Here is a 25221-nt window from a genome sequence, read left to right as displayed (position 1 = left end):
TATATATATATATATATATAAATATATGTATGTATGTATGTGTATCTTCTGAAAATTTTAAGAAAAATTGAAGATTTAAAAAATATATTTTAAATACTATCTGGGTTGTATTATCTGTCCTTTGTTTGCAGTGTGGGTCTGAAAACACAACCAGAGTCCAAATGTCCAGAGCTGCTGGCCAACTACTGTGATATGCTCCTTAGAAAAACTCCATTGAGCAAGAAACTCACCTCAGAGGAGATAGAGGCCAAGCTGAAGGAAGTGGTGAGTGAGTGAGTGAGTGAGTGAGTGGGTGAGTGGGTGGAGTGAACAATAAATATTTGTGTTTTATTGTGGCAGTATGTTTTGCAAATGTTAATCACGCCTCTGTTTGCAATTGTCAAATCAGACGCAATGTGTTAATTATATCTTTTCATGTACTGATTACAGCTCTTGGTTCTAAAGTATGTTCAGAACAAAGATGTCTTCATGAGGTACCACAAAGCGCACTTGACCCGCAGGCTTATTCTTGACATTTCTGCAGACAGTGAGATTGAAGAGAACATGGTGGAGTGGCTCAGGGTAAGGGGGCTTGAAAGCATGGATGAAATACTGTTTAGTGAATGTCTTTAAGTGACTTTTGTGTGCGTACAGGAGGTTGGTATGCCAGCAGATTACGTGAACAAGCTCGCCAGAATGTTCCAGGACATCAAAGTGTCAGAAGACTTAAATCAATCCTTCAAAGAAATGCACAAACACAACAAGCTTGCATTACCAGGTCAGATATGCCACTTCTGAACTGATGCTCCTAAACTATCCTATTGTAAGTTTGAACTAATTCTTATTTTTGTCTTGACACTACAGCTGACTCGGTCAATATAAAGATCTTGAATGCAGGCGCATGGTCTCGGAGTTCAGAGAAAGTGTTTGTATCTCTGCCCACCGAACTAGAAGATCTCATTCCTGAAGTCGAGGAGTTTTACAAGAAAAATCACAGTGGCAGAAAATTACACTGGCACCATTTGATGTCCAATGGCATTGTGAGTAGCAGCTTCAGCCCTTCGTATAACAGCATGCTCTACTTCCTGGGAAAATAGGGGAGACCCAAAACCAGCCTCTTCCCGTTGAGACTAATTTGTTGTCTGTGTGTTTTGTACTGAACTTTGATGCTCGCAAGCCCTACTACTGTGAATTGTGTTGCGGTGAACTTTTATTTAGTCTTTGAAATGTCAGGATTATTGCTACACTGGAGATTCTGCCTCGACTTTGACATTTTTTAGGGGTCCGTTCTGTCAAGGGAGCAGATCAAGATTGGTTTCATCTCTTCTATTCCTAGATCACATTCAAGAATGAAGTTGGGCAGTATGATTTAGAAGTCACAACATTCCAGTTAGCTGTGCTGTTTGCCTGGAACCAAAGGCCCCGAGAGAGGATCAGCTTTGAGAATCTGAAACTAGCCACGGAACTTCCAGACGCTGAGCTGCGCCGGACTCTCTGGGTAACAGTCTTTATTTTGATGACAGTTCCACAACTGTTTAAATGGCAGTGGGAAGGACATGATCATATGGAATACGAATGAAAGGATCTGATGTGACATTGACTTTACTAAATCCTGCCTAACTCTTTGTTTTTGTTTGTTTGATGTTTTAAATGTGTAGTCTCTTGTAGCTTTCTCTAAACTAAAGCGTCAGGTGCTGTCGTATGAACCTGTGGTGGGCTCTCCTAAAGACTTTGCAGAAGGCACTGTATTTTACATCAATCAAGAGTTTTCTTTAATGTAAGCACAATCATCACACACTGGTCGCATTTGCCGAAGAATGATGAATAATTTAAATAATACTTGTGTTAATAAATCATACGCATATAAATCATAAACCTTGTGCATATTTTCATCACATTCCATGCACTACCGTTCAAAAGTTTGGAGTTGGAAAGATTTTTACAATGGTTCTGAAAAAGGTTTCTTTATGCTCACCAAGGATATTTTTGTTGTTTTTAAAAAAATATATTAAATTTTTACAATTTAATATTACTTTTTTCCTACTTCAGTATCTTATAAAATGTATTTTATTGCATGTAATTATCATGTGGTGGCAAAGCTGAATTTTCGGCTACCATTAGTGTCACATGATAATGATCAGAAATCATTCTAATATGCTGCTTTAGTGCTTAAGAAACATTTCTTTTTATGACATTCCTAATATTTTTTGGAAATGTTTGTGTGTTGCTGTCACTTTGATCAATTTAATGCATCTTTGTTGAAAATAATTATTAGTTTCTTAAAAAAAATCTTACTAAACCCAAACTTTTGAATAATCTGTATGCACATACAATTATCTTATAAGTACTACATACTACGTATCATAGTTCATATCTAAGTACATACATTGCTGGACTATTACGTTATATTATTAATTGCATGTTTTAACAGACCTCAGTTCAATTTAATGATCTCTTCTACACAGAAAAAACTCAAAGGTCCAAAAAAGAGGGAAGATCAATTTGATTGGTCGATTACAACTCACCACAGAGAGAATGCGTGAAGAAGAAAATGAGGTCATAGTGCAACTTAGGATATTACGCACACAGGTATTGAAGTTATGAGCCTATCACTTTCACGTGATCTTAATGATTGAGATATGTGTATATGTTTGTGTATTTATATATATGATCATAGGTTCAGTCACACCTACTCAATCTTTATTGTCCACATTTTTGAATAATGGTAAAGTAATCAATCTATGAATTAATTCAAACAGAAGTTTGCATTTGTAGTGATTTCATGAGGTGCATCCTGGGATGCTTTTCAAACAGTGTTGAAGGAGTTCCCATGTAAGCTGGGCACTGTTGGCTGCTTTTCTTTCACCATCTGGTGCAACTCATCCATTAATTTTTTTTTTTCTATGAAAATTGTTTGTTAGGACATTCATGTGCAGGCATTTTAAATACAGTTACATTTGTCTACTAAACTAAATTCAAACATTTAAGCATAAACCTGTATAACAAAACTATGAGAAACATTTCAGACAAAACGTTTCTCTGATATGCTGACGTAAACCTCATTTGTCACCAAGTTCTTCTTCCTCACTCTGTGCAGGAAGCTATCATTCAGATTATGAAGATGAGGAAGCGGATCAGCAATGCTCAGCTTCAGACGGAGCTGGTGGAGATCCTAAAGAACATGTTTCTGCCCCAGAAAAAGATGATCAAAGAGCAGATCGAGTGGCTGATAGAACAAAAATACATCAAACGGGACGAGACGGACATTAACACATTTATCTACATGGCATAGCCGACCACGCCCAGTGTACTCTGGGATGTTTTTTTTAGACACTAGCTGTCCTTTGGAGGATTCCATATCTGATTTCAGCTCATTGCCCAGCTTGGCCTGCTGGGTGATTGACTAGATTTATCTCAAGACACATCACGCTGAGAAATTGCTGACAAATCCCTGCCTTACTTCACAAATCTATGAAATGAATAAAAGCAAACTTTGGAAGAAATAGAGGAGTAAAGTGAGCAGAATCTCTGTGGCTAATTTATATGCATCTTGTGCAAACTTTTAACCTCTGCTATTGTTCATTTGGGGGTCACACTTGTGTTGTCCGTGGTCAAAAGTGACCAAACACCTGAAATGTAACTTTTTTTTTCAGTAAAATCAATGTAATATATTTGTGTTCAATAATATATATTTTTTTTTGTATTTTGGGAGAATTTCATGGTACTAATTAATATTTATGCAATGATTATGATAAATTTTTTTCCATTGAAAATAAAACATTTGTTTTCTAATATTTTTATATTGCTTTTCAATTACGGCAGTATTTCTTGTTAAAATTGAGAATGCCTTTAAAATCCAATTTTTGAAGGCAGATTAGTGCCATCTGGTGGGAGTAAAAAAATGAAAATCATCTGCAATTCTATGGTTTAGCCACTAGATTCCTATATAGCTCTATATAAAAGGCTTATAAATGCTCTAGTTGTTTTTAGACAAAAATACTTGTTTTTATTAAGTTGTGGATTTGTATATATATTTAGACATTCTCAAAGACAACTTTTTGTAAAGGTTTTGATTTTTTTTTTTTAAAGTTCGTTTGAAATGTCAGTTTTTGCATTAATTTTACTACAGTAAAACTGGAACACAGAGAAAGACACTTTGTTACACATAACATCAACAATTAACAGGAAGGCTTTATCAGAGGTTAATCAATCTGATTTCAACCTTTTATTTGAGTGTCCTTGATTAATTTTGCCATATTGTACAGCCACACAAGTTCATTTGTGTGCGTGTATAATTGTGTGTGTTTGAGTGTGTGTGTGTGTCTGTTTTGCATTTTTGATGTTTTAACCCCTTCCTTGGTGTCTGTGTTTTTACTGCATTGTGGCTGATTTATTGATTTTATTTCACACATTTGCAAACATGCTTTGTGTTGCTGTGCACTTTTTTCTGTATTGTGAATGATTTGTAGATTGTACGCTCAAAAAATTCTCTGTATTTTCATATTTTTGCGTATTTCCCATTCATTTCCAATGGAGATGTGCATACATTTTTGACCGCGAACAATACAAGAGTGACTATTTTTTTTACGACCATTTAGCTTTTTCAAATCAAGTCCACAAATTTATTTTTATTATATATATATATATATATATATATATAATTTATTTATTTTTGTATTTATTTATTTTCACATAGCGACTGTTTCATGAACCATTCCGATGAAGTAGCGATTTAAAAAAAAAAAATCGGTCTAAAATGACCGAACAACACCAGGGGCCAGTTGCATAATTATAGCCTCTATTTTAAGACTGTCTGAAGAACTAGTTTGACCAACTAGCAGTTAGCCAAGAGGTAACCAGTCTTACTTATTCAAACTGGGCCAATCTACCTTTTTGTAACTGACTTTAAAAAGTTATGACCAGTCTTGAAGAAAACAAATTAGATGACTAACTTTTTAAGACTAGTCTAAGCAGTTTACACAACCGGCCCTAGAGGGTTAATTGTTTTACCACCTTCAACATCAAGGCACTAGGTGAAAATATTGTTTACGTCGTGAAAAAGCCATCCAGCTGTGTGCATTTTGAGTTCACAGCTGGCTTATCAAATTAACCTAGCTCTAAACATCCAATAGTAAACAACACATGCCTTTCATTGCATTAAGGAAATGTAAAGTTCAGGCCAATTGTGTTGTTAGTGATCAAATTATCCACATGATTCACAACATGATATGTTATTACACAGAACTGCAGGCCTCAGGCAGTTTTTCCTCAGTTGTTTTACCCATCAGCTCAGTCTCTGCTTAGTGTGTCCCTGTTTGTCTCCCTAGTGGCAAGTTAGCAATGTACACTGCCGCTGTCCATGGTGCTGATGAGATGGCCACTTGCTCCTGACTAATAAAACTGGAAGAATGGTGTTGTGTTGAGTTACACGCTAATGCTCTTGAATAATGGCTCTCTTTCTGACAAAAACGACAGAATGCATCATTTATTTATTGTTGCAATCACTGTGTTATTGTCAGTGTGTGTGTGTGTGCGCGTGTGTATATATTGGTGTCTACCCCGCCGCACATGCTCAGATTAGGAGTTCCCCCTCCGCTCGTAGGCCCCTCCCAGACACGCGTGAGAGTGATCCGGAGCTCGGAGAAGAGCCTCAGTTGCACGGGACCACAAGAACGTCGCTGGATACCGGGAGGACCGGAGCGAGAGACGCCACCGTGGGACTGGAGTTGTGCTCAGGTATAAGATTATTTCACATACAGCGAGGCCGTGCGGGTCTGTTACACGAGCAATGTGTGACATCAGATCGAATTTGACACGTTTAGAATGCGATACTGTAATTACCCGAACAAACGAGATGAGCGCGCTGATTTATGTTGATCGTCTTGCGTTTTAAGCGCGAGAGGTAAATCTTGCCACCTGACGGGACGCGTGCAGAAGCGAAACAATAGTATTCCGCTTTTATTAGATGGAGATTCGTGGCGGTTGCAGGCATCAATTGTCATATATTTAAAGCTAGTGTGTGAACTGGAAGCCTACTGCATCTCTTCGGTGCATTCGGGCAAAGTAGAGCCCAATTGTTCTAGAACAGCAAAGGAAAGCACTTTCCGTTGTATGTCGTTAATTAGTTGTCCCCACGCCTTGCGTTTCTTATTAAGATTAGTTTGACCACCGGGCTGACAGGAGTGGGCAGTTCCTTGGTCCTTAACGGGAACCTTACTGTGTTTTAACCCAGAACAGTTAATGCAACGTTCATCTGATGACATGTTTGTTTGAATGGTGAAACCTTATGGTGTAGTGCCGTCAGTGATGGGTAATCTGGTTGACCTAATCAGATCAAGCATTTGTAATTAGTCTACATTACATTTTAAAATATATGAATTAGCTACACATTGATGACGGTTTTGATTACTAATCTATCAGGCAGCAGTAATACATTTATTTGTTAAATAATTTATTAATATCTTTAAGGGAGACACACAATCTATCACTGTGTACCTCCAAATTATACATAAATGACAAAAGACCACTGCAAATTAACTCCCCGTTATAAAATTCAACTGGTTGCTGTGTTTTAGGACATTCTACCTGTGGTATCTAGATGATTATTTGCTGGTCAGGTGGTTGACCAGACACCATGGTCTAAACATGAAACTTGATTTTTACTAATCTGTCGAGTTCATTAAGTATGTTCTAGCTTGTCTAAGTTGGTCCAATCTGGTCATTAGCTGACTGATTAGTCACCATGTTCTACTTCTAACACCCAGATTGCGTACCTTAAACTGTTATGACCAACTGGTACGTGTTTTATTGCTGCAATAGAGTTTACTACTCTAACTAGTTCACTAGGTGCGTTGTAGCTGGTCTAAGATGGTCATTAGCCTAGTCCTAATGACGATTTGAATTCGATTAGTTAGATGCTTACCAGCTAATGACGATCTCAGACCAGGTAGAAAGCTGCTGCTATGTCCCAAAATAAAGCTACCATCTAAAGAGTGATCCAGCGGGGCTAATGAACTTTACTAATTTACTAATCTAACTAGTTCTATTCTTAGCTTATAAACTGGATGACCAGCCACAGTGTTCCATAAACCAGCTTGACCACCATAAATGTGATGACCAACTAGTAACTGATTTGTTAGTGGTCCAAATCTGTTTACCAGCTAATGGGGATCATCTTAGACTAGCTAGAAACCAGCCACCATCTTAAACTGTATTTTCTAGCACGGCTAGTAAACATTATCAGATTGCTAGTCAAACTAGTTCACAATTGTTTATTGAAATGTACAAATTAGTGATTTTTTATCAAAACTTGCAATTAGTGATATAATCATAGACTGATGATGATGATATATGTATATTTCTGTCAAAATAGTTCAAAATTGTTCTTGTTTGTGACACTAAAGGAAAAAAAAGTGTTGAGATTTTAGTTTTAGTAATGCAATTTGTAGTCAGTAGTAAACTGCATTTCAGAAGGAACCCATCCAACACTGACTGCAGTACATTTTAAATTTAGCATATTTTGTAATAGTGATGGATTCAGCAATGCATGTTTTGAGTGTTCATTGTAAGTCATGGAGTGTGAGGGGTAATTCTAGGCATACTGTATGGTTGGTGAGATGACATGCTACATGTATTCATGAGGCGGCTGCAGTGACGCAGCTGGGATACCCTGAAATGGTGATTGTCAGAAAGGGGAGGGGGTTTTCATCATCTTTGGTGCACTGTCTCTCTGCCTGCTATCCAGTGCAGCTTCCTCTCTAGCATTCTCACGTTTTTCTCCATCTACTCTACCCCTCTTTCTACTACCACAGTAGGAGTTTCTGTAGGTGGTGCACCACAGTGGCCCTGCCATCCCGTGGGATTCATACAGTGCATTTTCTTCAGGAACTCAATTTTCTGGGTCTCACTCTGCTCTATTAAGCATTATGCTTTATGTGAAAAAACAAAGTCGAGAGACCATAAATTCCATCATTCCACTACCGTGCTTGTAACCTTTTATGAGCTAGTGGTACATAAGTTGGCTGTGAGGGAGAGTCAAAAGGCCACTATCTGTCTGTCAACTAGTATATTACATCTGTCATTAGGCTTAAGGCATTCCACATTCATAAAACCTTATGAACATATGCATATGATAATCACATGATATTCTTGCTGCTTTGATCCCTCAGTTCTACTCTTTGGAACCCTGAAGTGTGAATTCCACTTGCAAGCCTCAGCACTCCCTACCTGTTTCCTCCCATCAGGAGGTAGAGGAGAGATGGTTTGCCTGTGTGGTGGTCTCACTGATGTCACGAATCAGTCACGAGATGAGGCCAGGCACCATCTGCCGTGCTGGCTGTCCAACTGCAGTGTTTTCATTTCCTCAGGTGCTCCAGTCAAGTGTACTGTACAATCCAGTTAACCAAACCAGTCCCACACACAAGTTCTCTGTTTAAAAAGCGAGATACTATAAAGCATTTTAAAGGGAAATGACTGTTTCAGTACACATTAAGCTCAATCATGTACATTTGTGGCTTAATGTTGATTACCACAAAAATTGATTTTCACTTTTCTTGGAAAAAAGCAAAGGCCTTGTTTACAATGAGGCACTTACAATGGAAGTGAATGAGGCCAATTTGTGAACTTTTAAAATCCGCACCGTTTCAGTAGTATAGCCATGATTTGTGAACAATGTGCATGTTAAGATGATTTTATTGTGAAAAAAAAAAAAAAATTCTGTATACAGTTTATGTAAATTTGTCTAATTTTATAAGTTTGTCACCATGACAACTTAACACCATAAACCCTAAAAAAAAAACTGTAAAAATGATAACTTAACCAGCTTTACAGCTCAAATAATATGCAAGTTTTAACACTTTCATAGGTGGCTGACCATAACATAGATTTTTTTCTTAGACTTAGATTTTTGTTTGTGATAATCATTGTTATTTTAGTATTATTTATATGTAGTATTTATTAATGTTTTTAATTAACTTTTATTTTTATATTTTCCGTTTTAATTTTAGTTTGTTTTAGTTCTTTGTACTCTTGACATTTGTAATTTTTTTATTTCAATTTTGCTTTTATTTATAATTTTAGTACTTAAACTTATTTTATTTCTGGTAGTTGCCATGGCAACATTTTGTTTCATCTAATATTTATATATATTTTTTATTTATTTCAGCTTTATTTTAATAAAGAAAACTATTTTAATAGTTTTAGTTTTAGTTAACTGTAACAACACTGGTGGTAATCAACGTTGTCACAAATGCTGTCAAGCTTACGTTACTTATATTGAATCCAGAATATTATAACTTGCAAAGATGATGTTGTTATTACAATCGCCAATAAATGAGATCATCAAGATGTGGAAGAAGCTTCATCCCACATTTGATAACTTGATATTGCTTGACCATATAATGATGAAGCTGTTATCATCTATGACTCCAGTCTTTACATTTTCACTGCAGAGCTGGCCGTAGAATGGCATAAGCTAGTTTTCTGTCATTAGTGCAGAGAGAATGGACAGAAAGCTGAAGACATAATTAATCTTCCTGAAGGTCTGGGAGTGGGGATGAATAATTCACCACAGCTCGACTTGTTCAGCTCTCGAAACTAGCCTCTGAGAGAGCTGTGATTGACAGACTGCCCATGCTTATTCCATAATGTGACACAAATGTTCCTGTTGAAGAAGGTGATGAGCTCTTTACCTGAGTTGACAGGAACAAGAGCGCCTTGTACTGTGTCAGACAACACATCGGAAATGTGCAGAGAAATGGACAGAAAGATCCTTTTCTGTAGATCTGGACAGATACGTAGAGCTGTAAGCGGCATCTCTGGATAAGATGTTCTCAAGTTTCGCTCATCTGAACTACTTTCAAACTCTTGAATAGCTCTTATAGACTCATTCAGTCAAAAAAGGTATTCCCCAGTCAATGGAAGAGGGGTGCTAAACCGACACACTCATCCCAGTAGGCATCGCTTTTACACTACCAGTCTCTGAGATGAATACAGCCCTGTAATGATACGTTCCAGTTCAACCTGGATTTGAAGCAAAGTGTCCCAGCAGCGCCGAGTCACAGTGACATGGTTCCTGCCACGTGACTTCATCTCCTCCTGCCAGGCAGAGTAAGTGTGTGCTGTAGATTATCAATGCTAGAGGGACGCGTTCCTTCCGATCTCTAAAAGAAAGCAGTTGCATTGTGATCGTATATCTTTTGTTTGTCTAGTCTAATTGTGTTTTTAGATTCTCTCAGTCTCATGGAGTCTGGCCAGGTGCACACTTTTGACTTTGTTTGGTCCATTTTGCAGCTTACACTGACCTAGAAATGCCCACTTAGACAGGGAAAAAGAAAAAAAACAACATCTGACCAATATGCAATGTGACCAGGTAGAGTTTGTTTTATTTTATTTGACATTTAGGTTATAAATTAACGTCCAAAGTTTTGAAGATTTTTTTAAAGAATATACTCACCAAGACTGCAATTATTTGATAAAAAATGCAGTAAAAACAATAATATTGTGAAATATTATTAACAATTTCAATAGTTGTTTTAATATAGTATAAAATGTAATTTATTTCTGTGATGGAAAAGCTGAATTTTCAGCTGTCATTCCTTTAGTCTCCAGTGTCACATGATCCTTCAGAAATCATTCTAATATACTGATTTGAAAGTGAAAGTGACATGACATGTGGCCAAGTATGGTGACCCATACTTGGAATTAGTGCTCTGCATTTAACCCATCCAAAGTGCACACACACATCGTGAACACACACCCGGAGCAGTGGGCAGCCATTTTTGCTGCGGCGCCCGGGGAGCAGTTGGGGGTTCGGTGCCTTGATCAAGGGCACCTCAGTCGTGGTATTGAAGGTGGAAGAGAGCGCTGTACATTCACTCCCCCCACCTACAATCCCTGCCGGTACGAAACTCGAACCCGCTACCTTTGGTTACAAGTCCGGCTCTCTAACCATTAGGCCACGACTTCCCTTGACTTTTGGTGATCAGTTGAATAATAATTTGGTGATCAATTGAATAATAATAACAAACCAACATGGGAAAATGAATTAAAATAATGTCAGTTATGTTAGTTAGTATGTCAGTTAGAATGTCAAATAATTAGTTAGCTTAGCCACTAAGTACCCCAAACAAAAGATTTGATGCGGCATACCTGTCAAACATTTCCAACTGATCAAACTTGTGCTCCCACACCTCCAGAAAGCATTTCTTTCATTTTGGAACTGGTGGTGAATTCACTCCGTTTTTATGAGCAATATGCTTGAAACAAATAATGAACGAACACAAAGTTAGAAAGTCATGCACGCATGCACACAAATGTTCCTGTTGAAGAAGGTGATGAGCTCTTTACCTGAGTTGACAGGAGCAAGTGCGCCTTGTACTATGTCTGCACTGCATCTGTCTCACATTGCCAAATCTCTCTCTCTCTCTCTCTGTCTGTGTGTTGTCCCTTTGTAGGCTGAAAGATGTTCTCCTCTGTGAAGGCCTTCGAGGGGCAGCATTACTCCAACCTCAAGAGGCAGTGTCTACAGAGTGAACGTCTGTTTGAGGACCCACTGTTCCCTGCCGTAGATGACTCCCTCTTCTACCTGGGTAACAGGATCGGCCGTGTGCACTGGAAAAGACCCGGGGTCAGTGCTCAGAACTCAAGTCTCACAGTTCTTCATTTAACAGATAGCATAAAGGATGGGATATACAGTAGGTCTGCACTGCTTGTTGGAAAGAGATTGATTTAACTTTGTTAAACCTTTAAAACAGAACCTTAAAGATGAACACATTCAGTTTCTTTTAAAGTTAATCTATTTACATTTCAAGTTAAGTCAACTGTGTTTGTATAGTGCTTTTCACAATGCATATAGTTTCAAAGCAGCTTTACAGAAAATCATGATATTAATGTTTAGAAGTAAAGACATTTATAATGATGAAAGATGTTTCTATTTCAAATAAATGCTGTTCTTTTGAACTTTCTGTTCATCAAAGTATCCTGAAAACAAGTTGAGAAATGCTAGTACTGCTTACATATTGTTTAAATGACTAATAATTACTTATAAATGGCCATGCATACCAATAAATATAGGTCCTTTAGTTTTTGTCTTATAGTCTAGATGCTCAGCAAGATGCTGAGTAATTTTAGAACAGCGCTGATGTGCTAAAAATTGGATCCTGCTTGTTATCAATCAATATATACGTTGATCAGTAACATACTGTTGGTAATTCATCATCAGTCTAATCAATAATCAGTGTTACTGTAAAGCCAAGGCATAAGGAAAGGTCAGTCTAAAGCATTCATCCGTAATGGAGGTCTGTCATCCATCACTGGATGACACCCCTTACCAAAAAGAAGTATACTTCAAGTTTATTTTATTAAGTATACTTAAGTAAAGTTCAAGTATAGTTTTAAGTATACTTTATGTAGTAAGTATACAAATATCAGTGTACTAGTAGTATACTTGTAAGTGTACTTCAATATTCCTTGGGACTAAATTGGACCACTTTCTATTATATAAAGTATACTTTTAAGTATACTTTAAGTATAACAGTAGTAAAATTTGAGTACACAACTAGTTTACATCTGTGTTTTTAGTTTGTACTGCAACTATACTAAAAGTGAACTTATAGGTATACTGATAGTTTACTAATTAAATACTTGTAGCATTTTTAGTACACTTTGAAGTATAGTGTCAGTAAAATACTGATAGTTTTCTAATTAAATACTTGTAGTAGCATTTTTAGTACACTTTGAAGTATAGTGTCAGTAAACTACTAGTTTAGTGGTTTATACTGCAAGTATACTCGTAAGTTTTCTTTAAAGGGGTCATATGATGCTTTTTTAAAGAGCAGCCTCAGACTCAGCCACAGACTCAGCACCCGCCTACTTCCACTCACTACTGCGAAAATATTTCCACATAGTGAGGTAGATATGTGGGGGCGTGTTAGAACGAGCCGTTTTAGGGGGGCGTGGCAGAGTCTTAACTTTGATAAAGAATATCTCTTTGGTTTTGAGACTTTAGTCTTTGCAACTTCAGGGATCTTATCTATACACAATCAGCTTGTAACACTCCAAAGAGAAAGGAAAACTTGAAATCGCATCATATGACCCCTTTAAGTGAACTTTACATCATACTTTAAGTATACTACTATGTCCCTATTTATGTATTAATTTGTATATATTTTGTTATATGAATATCTGAACATACAAACATCAATAGAAAGAACAGGGTATCTGCTTGTAAAGAAAAACATTTTATTCTAGCTCCATGCATTCTTTTTTATAAACACATTAGTGCGCGGGTAAGTTTCATAAAAAAAATTAAGAAATAAGATTTTGAACAAAAAGCTGAGAAGACTATGAATTGGATTCAGAATGATTATCAAAACGTTGATGGAGTCGATCAACTCCCCAAAGCTCTTCATGGGTCGACATTTTATTCCATAATGTTACACAGTTTTGATGCTGTTTTATGTCTGATCGTGTTAGATTACATGTGGAAGCATCTGTTGTTTTGGTTTCTTCTTCACTTGTGTTTTGGAAATTCTGTACAGAAGATGTGTAATAGCGCCTCCTACCGGAAAACAATGAAAACATGGATTCCTGGAGCATAAGTATAAGTCAAGTATACTTAAATGTCATTTTAAATATATATTTCTGAGAAGTATATAAAGCACATTTCTGAAAAGTACATAAAAAGTAGACTGAAAGTATAATAATAGTAATAGTACACTTTAATAAACTTCTTTTTCGTAAGGGACAGTAAATTATAGTTTCTGTTGTTTTGTTTTTTTTTGTTGTTTTTTTTTTGTTTTGCTTTGTTTTTCTGAAAATTATTAGACAGGGTTTTCCGCATACTTTTTTGACCATATAATGTCAATGTTAGTTCACAAGGACACATTAGATTTGTGAAACCTCATTGGCTGAGGGGAAATAGACATCAACAGACTTCTTGAAGCATCATGACAGTTTTCCTGTGCTTCATTACTCTTTTCTGAGTTAATGACACATTGCAGCTTCCTAAAATCTATCTGTAACAATTCGAATCCCAGGGATGCTGTGTGATACTACCATCCCCCATCCCCCAACCCCATGCCCGTCTCGCCCAGGGGCATACTAAGTGTCAAGCCTGTCCAAGTCAATTATCCCTTTCTCTCACTCACTCACTCACTCCTGGAATGATGCCCGACCCAGAATCTCATTCGCACACACACTCGCTCAAACACACCAGTGAAGTGTTCCAGTCCGGGGCATCTGAATTGCAACCACAGCAGCTCCTGTCGTCATTAATTCAGGCTATAATTGAGGCGGACACTACAGTTGGTTCTGTCTGTACCACAGTTCAACACTGCAAAGCTAAAATCTCCACCTTCTTAATGGGCACAGAAAGAGCAGCGGGGAATGTGGGAATATAGGGATCAAGTACAGTGCTAATATCACATTCATTGTGTTGTAGTGATAATTAAGACTATAGAGACTGAATAATGATGCTCAGACTGTCTCTGCATTTGAATTCATACTTTTTTAGATTGCTTAATGGGATTGTGAGGAATATTTTGGACTTTTAAGATTTGATGGGCTTGTTTTTATCTGATTGCTTTAGTTTATTATAGTTTAGTCGAGTTTTGTTTTTCTAGCTATACCTGCACTTACTATCTATCATGCTTATTTTTTATTTCTGTTCCTGACACTTTTAATTTCATTATTATCCCATTGCTGGACTTTAACATCAACATGAAACATTATTCACAACCCATTATGTGATGTGATGTATTTCAGAGTTTATATGCTATTATTATTACTGTAACCTTTAATAAATTAATGTTAACAAACATTAAATTACTGCATAAAATGTACTACCATTCAAACGTTTGGGGTCAGTAAAATTGTTTCATATTTTTGAAAGAATACTGTAATTTTACCAAGTACAGTAAAACCTGTGATATTGTGAAATATTACAATTTAAAAAACTTTTCTATTTTAATATATTTCATTTTCAGAATTACTCCAATTCTAATATGTTGATTTGCTGCTAAAGAAACATTTCTTATTATCAATGTTGAAAACATTTGTGCTGCCTAATATTTATGTGGGAACCATGATACATTTTTTTCTAGGATTCTTTGATAGAAAGTTCAAAAGAGCAGCATTTTTTGAAATATAAATCTTTTGTAACTTTACAGATGTCTTTACTATCGCTTTTGATCAATTCAATGCATCTCTGCTTTATAAGAGTATTCAAAAACATTGTACTGACCCAAAAACGTCTGAACAATAGAAAGACTTCATAGCTATTTGACTAAACGAATAGCCTGCATGGCCTATATGTAATAAAGTGGTTCCACAGAGGGGTTTGATACATTTTGATAAAAGATTACAAAAAATACCATTATTTTTCATTTGGAATAACATGCACTGATGAATCAGCAGAAACTTATATTATGAAAGTAAATGGAGCCAATTTTGATTCATTGTTGACTTTAAATCACTCCCCATCAAGAGGATCCTGATTTGGCATGTTGACATGTTGTTTGTTGTACCTGAACTGTAAAAATGAAATGCTCCTGACTCTTTCCATTTTTGACGTGAATGAAGACATTGCCACAAATCACTCTGACTGAGTGAACGCCATTAAGAGCTTTAATGCAGTTCACCGCAGCTGCTTCATATTTCACTGCCCCCCCCCACCCCACCTTGGGTCCTTGGTCGTGCTTTTTTAACCACTTGCCATCCCTCACTCCCACCCGCTTCCTTCCATTTCTTGTCACCTCTGCTCTCCAAAGAGAAGAAAGACTGTGTTTTATGAGTTGAAGCCAGTGGAACAGGTGATAGACGGTCATTTATGCAGACTGTGGGCTCACTGGTGTCTGGACTGAGCTGAGTTTGTGTTCAATGATTCTGTGACTGGTCTGGCGTTCTGATCTGTCTTATTTGTCAAAGCTGGCCAAGACAGACTCATATTAGGCTGTGAACCCTCAATACATGAGATAATGTGAAAGAAACACACACACATAAAAGCTTCTAGCCCCAGGAGAGGGTTGCCCCTTGGATTCCATTTTGGGCTGTGATTAAAAAGTGTGTGTGTGTGTTCGCAGAGGTGGCTGGAGTGCTGAGCTATAACACAATGACCTTGCACTCTAATCAGTCAGCTCTCCCATCCTCTTAACACTCACTCACTCACACACACACACACACACACACACAATACTCCATAATAGCGACTAACCCACAAATTCTGCTCTGAAGAGAGCATTCACACACAAACAATATCTTTTCTTTCTCTCTGTCAGCGACTTTGTCTCAGCGTCCTTTGTTCCATAACTGAACAGGGTAGACTGTGGACTTGTGAAGGATGTTAATTTCCACTTTCAGGCTTTCTAGCTGTGAAGGTAATCGCAAAAACCTCAGAGACTAAATGCTCGTCAAATAAAGGTTGATGTATTGCACCCTGGAGACAAATGGTGGTGTTTTTTCGGCCCCTGAGACAAGAGAAGCCCATTAAGGTTCTTTATAGTTTAGTCTGATTGGAAGTAGCCTATTGTGAGCTGCCTAAGTAGGAACAATTTAAAAGCATCATACCCTGTTGAAAAAGGGAAAATTAAAAAAAAAAAGAAAACTGGTCTCCCATCCTGGCCAGCTGAAAAGTGGCCAAAGCCGTGGCTGAAAATGTGGTCAGCCAGAGTTTTAGAATATTATTTTAATAAAATATTTCGAATTAGTTTTTATTTTTTATATTGTAAATTTTCGTTTTATTTTTAGTAATTTAGTTTTGTCTCATTTTTATAAGGTTTTGTTTTTTTTTCTAATATTTTTATTTAACTTTTCATAGATTTTTATTTCAGTTTTAATTTGACTAATTTAAGTACTTCAACTTCAACTTTATTTCATTTATTTGCTAATGCAACATTTGTAATTTTTCTAATGTTTTTCATCTAATTTTTATATTTAATTTAATTTAATTTCAGCTTTATTTCAATTACCAATAATAATTTTAGTTTGAGTTTTAGTTAACAATGTATTCAGAATCATTATGTTGCCTTCTAAGATACCTATTTTTGGACAAATGAGCATTATATGTATAACGTATGGATGAGCTTGGTGGAAAAAAAATCTGTCCAACCAAAATCAATATAAAATGTTGAACAAATGTATGTTATAAATCATTCAGTACTGAAAAAAATAGATAAAAACAGTAAGCATGATTAATCAGTCTAATTAAAACATGACTTTTTTTTTACCTAGTATTTATGTCAGTCTTTTTCATTTTTATGCCGTTTGTGCAGCCTATGATGGTGTTCGCTTTGCAGCATGCTAATGCCAGAGTGAACAGCTGTATTTGTATTGCCTTTGTAAATAGACTAAATATGTCATAGCTTGTTTTATGAGGTTTATTTTAGTTTGGATGTTTCCTTAGAAAACAGCAGTCTATGTAGAGAGTTTAGACAGCAAGGCAGCTCATTTGGTTTAGAGCTGTATACATTTGCACTCATGTTTTTTGTTTATGTGTCTCTTTCTTTATGAGTTTTTCCTCATTCGCTCAACTGCACACACAAATGGCTTCTTATCAGACAAGTGTTTTATTGATTAAACTGATGTCAGAGCGCTTTTGAAGCTTTTAAATAGATTTGCTAGATTCGTTGCTGCTCACTTGTTAATCAAAAATCTGAATTGTAAAGAACTGTCAGAAATGAGAAGGCAGCAATGAATCAGATTACCGTGGATTGATATTTAATCCGTTCAATGAAACCCAAAATGACCTGGCATTGCTCTCAGAGGGATGATGGTGCCTTGAGCCAACTCACTGCACCGAACCGAATTTGTATTCTTGTCTGTTTGAGTCAAACTTTGACTGAATAGCATAGTGTAATGAATGACAGAGTGGTAATATCAAAGGGTCTGATGGAAAATCAGTCATGCACTGTGATTGTATCAAGGTTTTTTAATGCAGACCACAAACAAAAACAGAGTTGTAGTGTCACCGTCTGGGTTTCTTGGCTCTGGAATAGAGAAGCGTGTCTACCGTGTGCTGTGTGTACGTGTTTCACCTTGTGAATTTGACATCATTGCACTCCGTTCTCACACACCATGGGGGCATGATGAAATGTCTCATCTCTAGTGGTTTGTGTGAGTTGTTGAAAGGGTGAAAGAAGCCCAGCGCTGAAAGAATGAAATGTTGCGCGTGTGAGTGCAGGGCTGGATGTGTGCCGGATAGCGAGGAGAGTCCTCGCCTGCTGAGCTGTGGAAATGATTTCGGATAGCACAATGTGAAAGACAAATGAGTGTTGTGAGATCGAGTAAATTCGGACTGTGAGAACATGTATTTTATACCTCCAGAGACTAACCGAACCAGCAGGGGTGTCATGCTCAAATGGTTTTCAAGGGGATCTTGGCTCAATTTGTACCTTAGGCGAGATGAGACATGACCACTGGGAAAAAAAAAACTTTTTAATAACTTTGTAATTCTTAAAGTGTGAGACTTGTTAGACTAGCAGTTATGTCTGGGTAAAAATGTAGATTTCATGTACATTCTTAATAGTGATTCTTAAAATCCAAGACCAAAAGTAATTTTCATGTTTCTGAACTGCATGCAAGAAGAAAAATCAATGTGTGTGCTGCAAAATAATGGCAAGAAAACAAGTCTTTCTATTAAGCATTTAGTCTTTTCCAGGGCTCATTTGTGGCAACTCCTTTGAGAGATTGTCAACACGGTGGCAAAATGAGCTATAGCCTGTGAGTCGCTACATTCCCCTCAGCTTCTGTCACTGTGCCCAGTGTATGCCAGCTGTTTAAAGAGACCCAGACCTTTATGTTTAGGTCACTCAAAATCTCTGGCTACCCATTGTTTCTGGGCTATGTGTCGTGGTGGTTTTGACGAGGTCGGTGTAGAGGTGTGCTAGATGCCGTCAGAGCAGAGGAGAGTCATTTGATTAGAGTTTCAGAACTGCTTCATCTAGATTCATAACTATAATTAAATTAATTAAAGAGCCTGTGCCCTGCTTCTGTCTCCAACACTTTTTCAAGTACTGTGTTTTCCTCCTCCTTACATTAATCAAAATAAAGCAAAATGTACTATATTTTTTTATCAAAGTACTATGTTTTTGGACATGGTTGCTGCAGTCTTTCTTAAAAGATACATTTGTTTATCCCAGGTGCATCTTTGCCATTCACACTGTGCTTTTCTTCTCACCAGTTTATTTCTCTTATTTCTCTCTCTGTTTCTCCATCAGGAGCTGTGCGATGATCCTCGCTTGTTTGTGGATGGGATCAGTGCCCATGACCTGCACCAAGGGCAGCTGGGAAACTGCTGGTTTGTGGCGGCCTGCTCCAGCCTGGCTTCCCGAGAGTCACTGTGGCAGAAAGTAAGTTACTATAGAGTGTAAACATGTGTCTATCCTGCATATAATGTTCCCTCTAAGCTACAATGTTGTTGCCGCGCAGATGGAAAGAAATGTGCAGAATATTCATTCATATAAAATATAGAAATTGCTTAAATCAGAGCAAATACCATGTTTCACATGAAGTCCACTGACGTTCAGTATGGAAGTGCAGCTGTGAGAAGACTTGTTGATATACTCAGCATTGATTAATATGCAAGATAAAGAGAGCGTACTAGAATTTGGAGGCCATTATTAGTCTTGTGATCTTGACAAAACAGAAAAATAAGAAAAACATGATCAATATCATTATTTTGTTATTATAATATAATTATGTTTAATTATGTAATTATGTTAATTAAGTATGTTTAATGATATTTAGAATAGTTTAAAATTACTTTTCCCTTGATATTATTAATTGTGTATTGTCATATATTTTTCTATATTTATTTATTAATGTATTTTATAAAATATCAATTTATGTACATTTTGTACACATTGTTTAGTGTTTGTTTTATTTTTTACTGTTGATTTAAAATTCATAAATGTATAGTATACTATATAATTCTGACATATATAAATATAGAATCATTATAGAATTATATTAAATTATATATAATTTTATGGCTGAATGGTTTGCCCAATAGAAATAGGTTTTTCTCAGCAAGCACAAAAAATAGTTAAGTACATGTATCACTTTTCCCTTGATACTCTAAGCTTGCAGACATCTCCCACAAGACCTGCGTTGTGGGATTTAAACCTGCATATTCTTGCATATTTTGTCAGAATATCTTTTTGTTATCTTACATATTGAGTGTGTATGTAATGTGGGGTTTGGTGTTCGGGTTTTGTTTCATGTTCATGTTTTACATGTCTTTTATTTTGTAATTGTTTCCTGCTGTTAGTGTCATGCTTCCCTTGCCTCATGTCTCTCTGCCTTGTGTATGTGTCATGTTCTGATTGGTTGTTTTAGTCATGTGTCTTGTTTCCCATTGGTTTGTTCTTGTCATGTGACCCTCTTGTTTGCTATAAGTAGCCATCATGTTGTCATTGTCTCTCGTTGTGTATTGATGTTGTAACTGGGGTGTGTGATATATATCGTCTGCGATAATATCGTAATTGTTGTTTTAACGATGTGTGATTTGACATTATCGAGTATTTTGCAAAAACCACTCAAAACATCCCTACAGAGCGCACGCATACATTACGTGAAGTCTAGACTAGTTAGTGCGAGTGCGCATTTAGTGTTTTCTTTCACTGCATGATTCAGTCTATTAAAATGCATTTAGAATGATCACAAATTCAAGACATGATGGCAGAAAATTTATATATTTATACCACTTCATATAGTTATTCAATTTCACACGAAGAGTGCCGTTTTTCTCCAAAAATTACCATGATTACAAATGTGACATTGAATTCAATAAACAATAAGTTAATTAAGACACTTACGTTTTAGACACCATATTGCTTGTTTTTGCTCCTGCACTTGGGTTCTTCACTACGCTCGCCTTCAGTGGACTAATTCGTTACAGAATACATGACCGCAAAAATGAACCCAGCTGATCGCCTAGTTCGCCTCCATCAAGGTAATCGCTCTGTTTCTGGTCACTTGAACAATATATAGACTTTGCTCTGCGAATGAGTGGCTCTGCCTTCACTGTGGGTGTCATGGAGGAGGAAAACAGCACCTCTCCAAAGTCCTCAATCGTCATGCCCAATTCAAGAACTCTCTGCTTGCTCCGTCACAAGCAAGTGGTCTGTCCATGTCTCTGCACCGCCATGGCTTCCTGCTCTGCCTGCACCACCATGGCTGCCCGATCTACCTGCTCCGCCATTGCCCCCTGCTCTACCTGCTCCGCCATGGCCCCCCGCTCTACCTGCTCCGCCATGGCCCCCCGCTCTGCCTGCTCCGCCATGGCTCCCCCGCTCCGCCATGGCTCCTCGCTCTGTCTGCTCTGCCATGGCTCCCTGCTCTGCCTGTTCCACTTCATGGGCCTGGCCCTCCGTCCCTCCCCCAATTCCGCCTCCACTCCACCACCCTCCTGGACTTGTTGGGTTTTGTTTGTGTTTGTTTGGGCGTCTGGAGCCGCCCTTAGAGGGGGGGATATGTAATGTGGGGTTTGGTGTTTGGGTTTTGTTTCATGTTCATGTTTTCCATGTCTTTTATTTTGTAATTGTTTCCTGCTGTTAGTGTCATGCTTCCCTTGCCTCATGTCTCTCTGCCTTGTGTATGTGTCATGTTCTGATTGGTTGTTTTAGTCATGTGTCTTGTTTCCCATTGGTTTGTCCTTGTCATGTGACCCTCTTGTTTGCTATAAGTAGCCATCATGTTGCCATTGTCTCTTGTCGTGTATTGATGTTGTAACCCGCTGTCGGTGAGTCTAGTCTGTTCATGCCTCGTCAAGTCAAGTCTGTGTCTCTAGTCTTCGTCTGTTTGGATTATGTTTGGATCACTGTAAATAAACTGCACTTGGGTTCTTCACTACGCTCGCCTTCAGTGGACTAATTCGTTACAGTGTTAAAGTGTGAGGATGCACAAAACACTCTCTCTGAGCTCTATTAGCAGCTGTAAGTGGCATCCTGCCATAGTATCTGTGTGCTCTATTAGGAACCATTACCTGATTATGTTTAAACAGGGGAGAGAGATCCACTCACCTGTGGCTTCATGAATGTACACATGCATACCTCGTAGTCCCTGTATTTCAGTTTCTGTTGTAGTTTTGTTGGTGGTAGACAGTTAATGGTTTCTGAGCTGTTATTTAGCTTAAATGTTAAGCTTCGGTCTCCCTGCATCCTACCCAGGGTGTGAAGTTTTTTCCCCTGCCTAGGGAAAAATTTCCTCTCCCCTAGAAACACACATCATCATGAAGGGGTTGACTTTTAGGGCTTTCCCATGTGACTGCTCTCCCCCGTCCTGTCATTTGTTTTCCTGACAGGGTTGGGCATTGATAAATGAAGGTGTGCGTGCTACTATCCTTGCCCCGTGTCTTTGCAGCAACCTTTTATCCCAACCAATCACATGCACTCAGCATGGATACATACACAAGGGCAGTGGTTATCAATCAGGGGGTCACAAAATGACTTAAATCATTTAAAATAAGACAAACCATGCATTCAAATAAACTAAAACAACTAACAACCCCAACTGTTTTTTTCTTTGAAGAACCAGAATTCCTACAGTTTACAAAAACTTGGATATATAAGGTAGTCTGATTTTAAAAATATGAAAATGTATAGAATGTTATACCTCCATAGACATTTGTATATATTTATTAATACAGTATATATTTTATTAATATACATTTTTGTATTTAAACCAAGCTCAAAAATATTTTATCAGGTAGAAATTGAGAGTAAAATATTTTTTTAAATTCCTATTTTTAATCCTCATCCATAAAATCAACTAAAATAGTGGACATTAAGGACCTTGAAGTGAAAAAGATTGAGAACCACTGCTCAAGGGCACTGCCATCACACCCCAATACAGTTATTTGCATCAGTTATTTAAAGAATTAATAACTACAACTGCTAAAAGCACAAGTTTTGCTTTATTCATGAATAATTTTAATCTTCTTGAATTATTAGTGTGATTTATGTTGGGTTACCTCCATTAAAGTCTCATCACAGTCAGAAAAACAGCTAAACATGAGCAATCAGACAAATAAAGCTCATCAAATTGCATAAAACATTTAAGACCTGGTCATAACTTTACAAAATCTAATTTTATAGGTCTTTAGGAACATAATTTTAAACTGCTAGGTCTAGGTTAAGTAGACTGAACAGAAAGCCGTCGTACCCTTCAGGTTCTCTCACTTCTGGAACTCTATGGAGCACTCGATGTTCTCCGGACTCAAGCCATCTTCAAAGGCGAACAAAAAATACATCACCTTGTGAACCTTGGCCAGCTCGGCTATCCTCTCGCCGAACTCCTGGGCATCAGCCTCGTAGCATTGAAGGAGTTCGTCACCTGCGCTTTTCCAGAAGAGCCCGGTCGGTTCGAGGAGTTGGCGGGTCATGAGGTGGGTGAGGTCGGGCATCCAGAGCTGGGAGGTGGCGATGATGTTGAGGCAGCCAGGTGCGGACATGCGGATGTTCCAGCGGGTGAAATGCAGGGCCTGTTCGGAGAAGTCCAGGTGGTAGACGTGCTCGTTGGACTTCAGTAGACGCTCTCCGTCTTGGCGTTTCTGGCCTCGCTGCTGCAGAGACTGTACGCGCAGACGCATCATCTCCATCAGCTGTATATCAAGGTTGAACGTCAGCTCAAGAGACATGTTCCCAGTGAAGATGTTTTGAAACCTGACAGCTTAGGGCTTCTTCTTGTTTTTTTTTCTTCTCTTGTCTGACCGGATTAGACTTGTTATCCACCGTGTGACCTCTTCTTGGCTCTGCTGATGTCTTCTGCGGTATGAGTGCCACAGCGAGACCTTGTGCTCTGAAACCAACTTATTTCACAATGCGGGTTTCTGTTTAGATGTTTGTTGCTCTGGGCAACAGAAATGCTGGGTTTTCCAAGAGGGAATTCGAGGCATCTGTGTTTGATACACGTGTTTGTTTCACATTCATCTGTCAATAAGAGTTTACTCACGACTGATTCCGTTAGAGGTGAACAGAACTGTGGGTCGGCACGTCACCTGCAGTCAGTATCACAGTGTGTACCTGAGCCCAGTTAATGGACCTGCTCATCTTGGAACAATTACCAGAGAGGTGTACTTGAAATCTAATCTCTGTTCTGTCCCAGAGGACTCGCTCAGGATGAAAGAGATGTAGTTGTTCTATACAGCTTCCAAATCACCCTGGTGTCCTTCTCACAACTGTTTAACATTCAGGAAATGCTGCATCTGCCTGCATTTATGAACATTTAAATTGATAAGCAATGACATGAACCTTATCCACGAAATATTACACAATATTGGAAACTCGTCTAGTTTAGTGCTCATTTTTATGGTGTTTTTGTTCGTATTTTTTCTTTTGATGAAAATGTCCTGTAAATTTTGTCATGTCATTAATTTTAGTTCTGTCATGACAACTCTCGGAGGGATTGGCATGGTAATGTACATGACAATGTTAAAGGGGTCATATGATGTTGCTAAATGTACATTATTGTTTCTCCTCTATGCCCCGCATTTCTGAAACGCGTCGATTTTTACAAAGCTCATCGTTCTAAAAAAGCGAGGTGTGATGTGATTGGCCAGCTATCCAGTGCGTTGTAATTGGCCGAATACCTCAAGCATGTGATGGAAATGTTACGCCCCTTAACATATTGTGATGCCGTGTTCAAACAACTTTGAAGTGTTACAAGCTCTTGGTGCATAAAGAAGATCTGTAAAGTTGCAAAGACTAAAGTCTCAAATCCAAAGAGATATTCTTTATAAAAGTTAAGAGTCAACCACGCCTACCTAAAACGGCTCGTTCTAACACGCCCCCACATGTCTACATCATGATGTGGGAAGATTAGCATAACGCCGCCCAAATGTTCACGCAAAGAAAGAAGCGTAACTTATTCTCACTGTAGTATTGTTGCTGCCGCCATGTCGTGAAAGCGCTGTGTGTTTCGTTGTGAACGCGAAACTACTTTGTTTGGCCTTCCAAAAATGGACACGACTAGAATGCTGTGTGATTCGTTGTGAAAGCGAAACTACTTTGTTTGGCCTTCCAAAAGAGGACGATATCCGCTTTGTCATGTCTAGAGCTGATCCGTGCTGGTCGCTGAGGGAATGCATCAACTTCACGCTGTGGATCGCCGGATTGGCTTTCACCGTGGACGAAACGGAGTCTAGCCCCGGGTCGTCACATGGGGTTGCCGCAAACCCGCCAGCCGCTCCTTCGTCGAATCTGCCGGCCGCACCGTTCTCAAGCCCGCCGGCCGCCGCTCACTCTAGCC

At 38.1% G+C, this 25221-nt stretch overlaps 2 protein-coding genes across 3 annotated transcripts in view; both read left to right on the top strand.

Moving 5' to 3' along the window:
* Positions 1 to 3593, top strand: part of LOC107703544 (cullin-5-like) — a 9665-nt gene extending 6072 nt beyond the window's left edge. For both annotated transcript variants that reach the window (XM_016506220.1, XM_016506218.1), the window contains exons 13-19: positions 430 to 561; positions 634 to 757; positions 844 to 1019; positions 1316 to 1477; positions 1638 to 1756; positions 2445 to 2568; positions 3077 to 3593. In XM_016506220.1, coding sequence (XP_016361706.1) covers positions 430 to 561; positions 634 to 757; positions 844 to 1019; positions 1316 to 1477; positions 1638 to 1756; positions 2445 to 2568; positions 3077 to 3271 — 1032 coding nt within the window. In that variant the 3' untranslated portion in view covers positions 3272 to 3593. The remainder of the gene's footprint in view (positions 1 to 429; positions 562 to 633; positions 758 to 843; positions 1020 to 1315; positions 1478 to 1637; positions 1757 to 2444; positions 2569 to 3076) is intronic.
* Positions 3594 to 5638: 2045 nt separating this feature from the next.
* LOC107703490 (calpain-5-like) overlaps positions 5639 to 25221 on the top strand; it is a 33422-nt gene continuing 13839 nt past the window's right edge. Inside the window, exons 1-3 of the mRNA XM_016506112.1 lie at positions 5639 to 5715; positions 11433 to 11605; positions 19191 to 19322. Coding sequence (XP_016361598.1) covers positions 11441 to 11605; positions 19191 to 19322 — 297 coding nt within the window. The 5' untranslated portion in view covers positions 5639 to 5715; positions 11433 to 11440. The remainder of the gene's footprint in view (positions 5716 to 11432; positions 11606 to 19190; positions 19323 to 25221) is intronic.

The sequence above is a fragment of the Sinocyclocheilus anshuiensis genome, unplaced genomic scaffold (assembly GCF_001515605.1).
Source record: "Sinocyclocheilus anshuiensis isolate Anshui unplaced genomic scaffold, SAMN03320099.WGS_v1.1 scaffold330, whole genome shotgun sequence".
Classification (NCBI taxonomy): domain Eukaryota; kingdom Metazoa; phylum Chordata; class Actinopteri; order Cypriniformes; family Cyprinidae; genus Sinocyclocheilus; species Sinocyclocheilus anshuiensis.
Note: the sequence above shows the minus strand (reverse complement) of the source record. Positions and strands in the feature narration are given on the sequence as shown.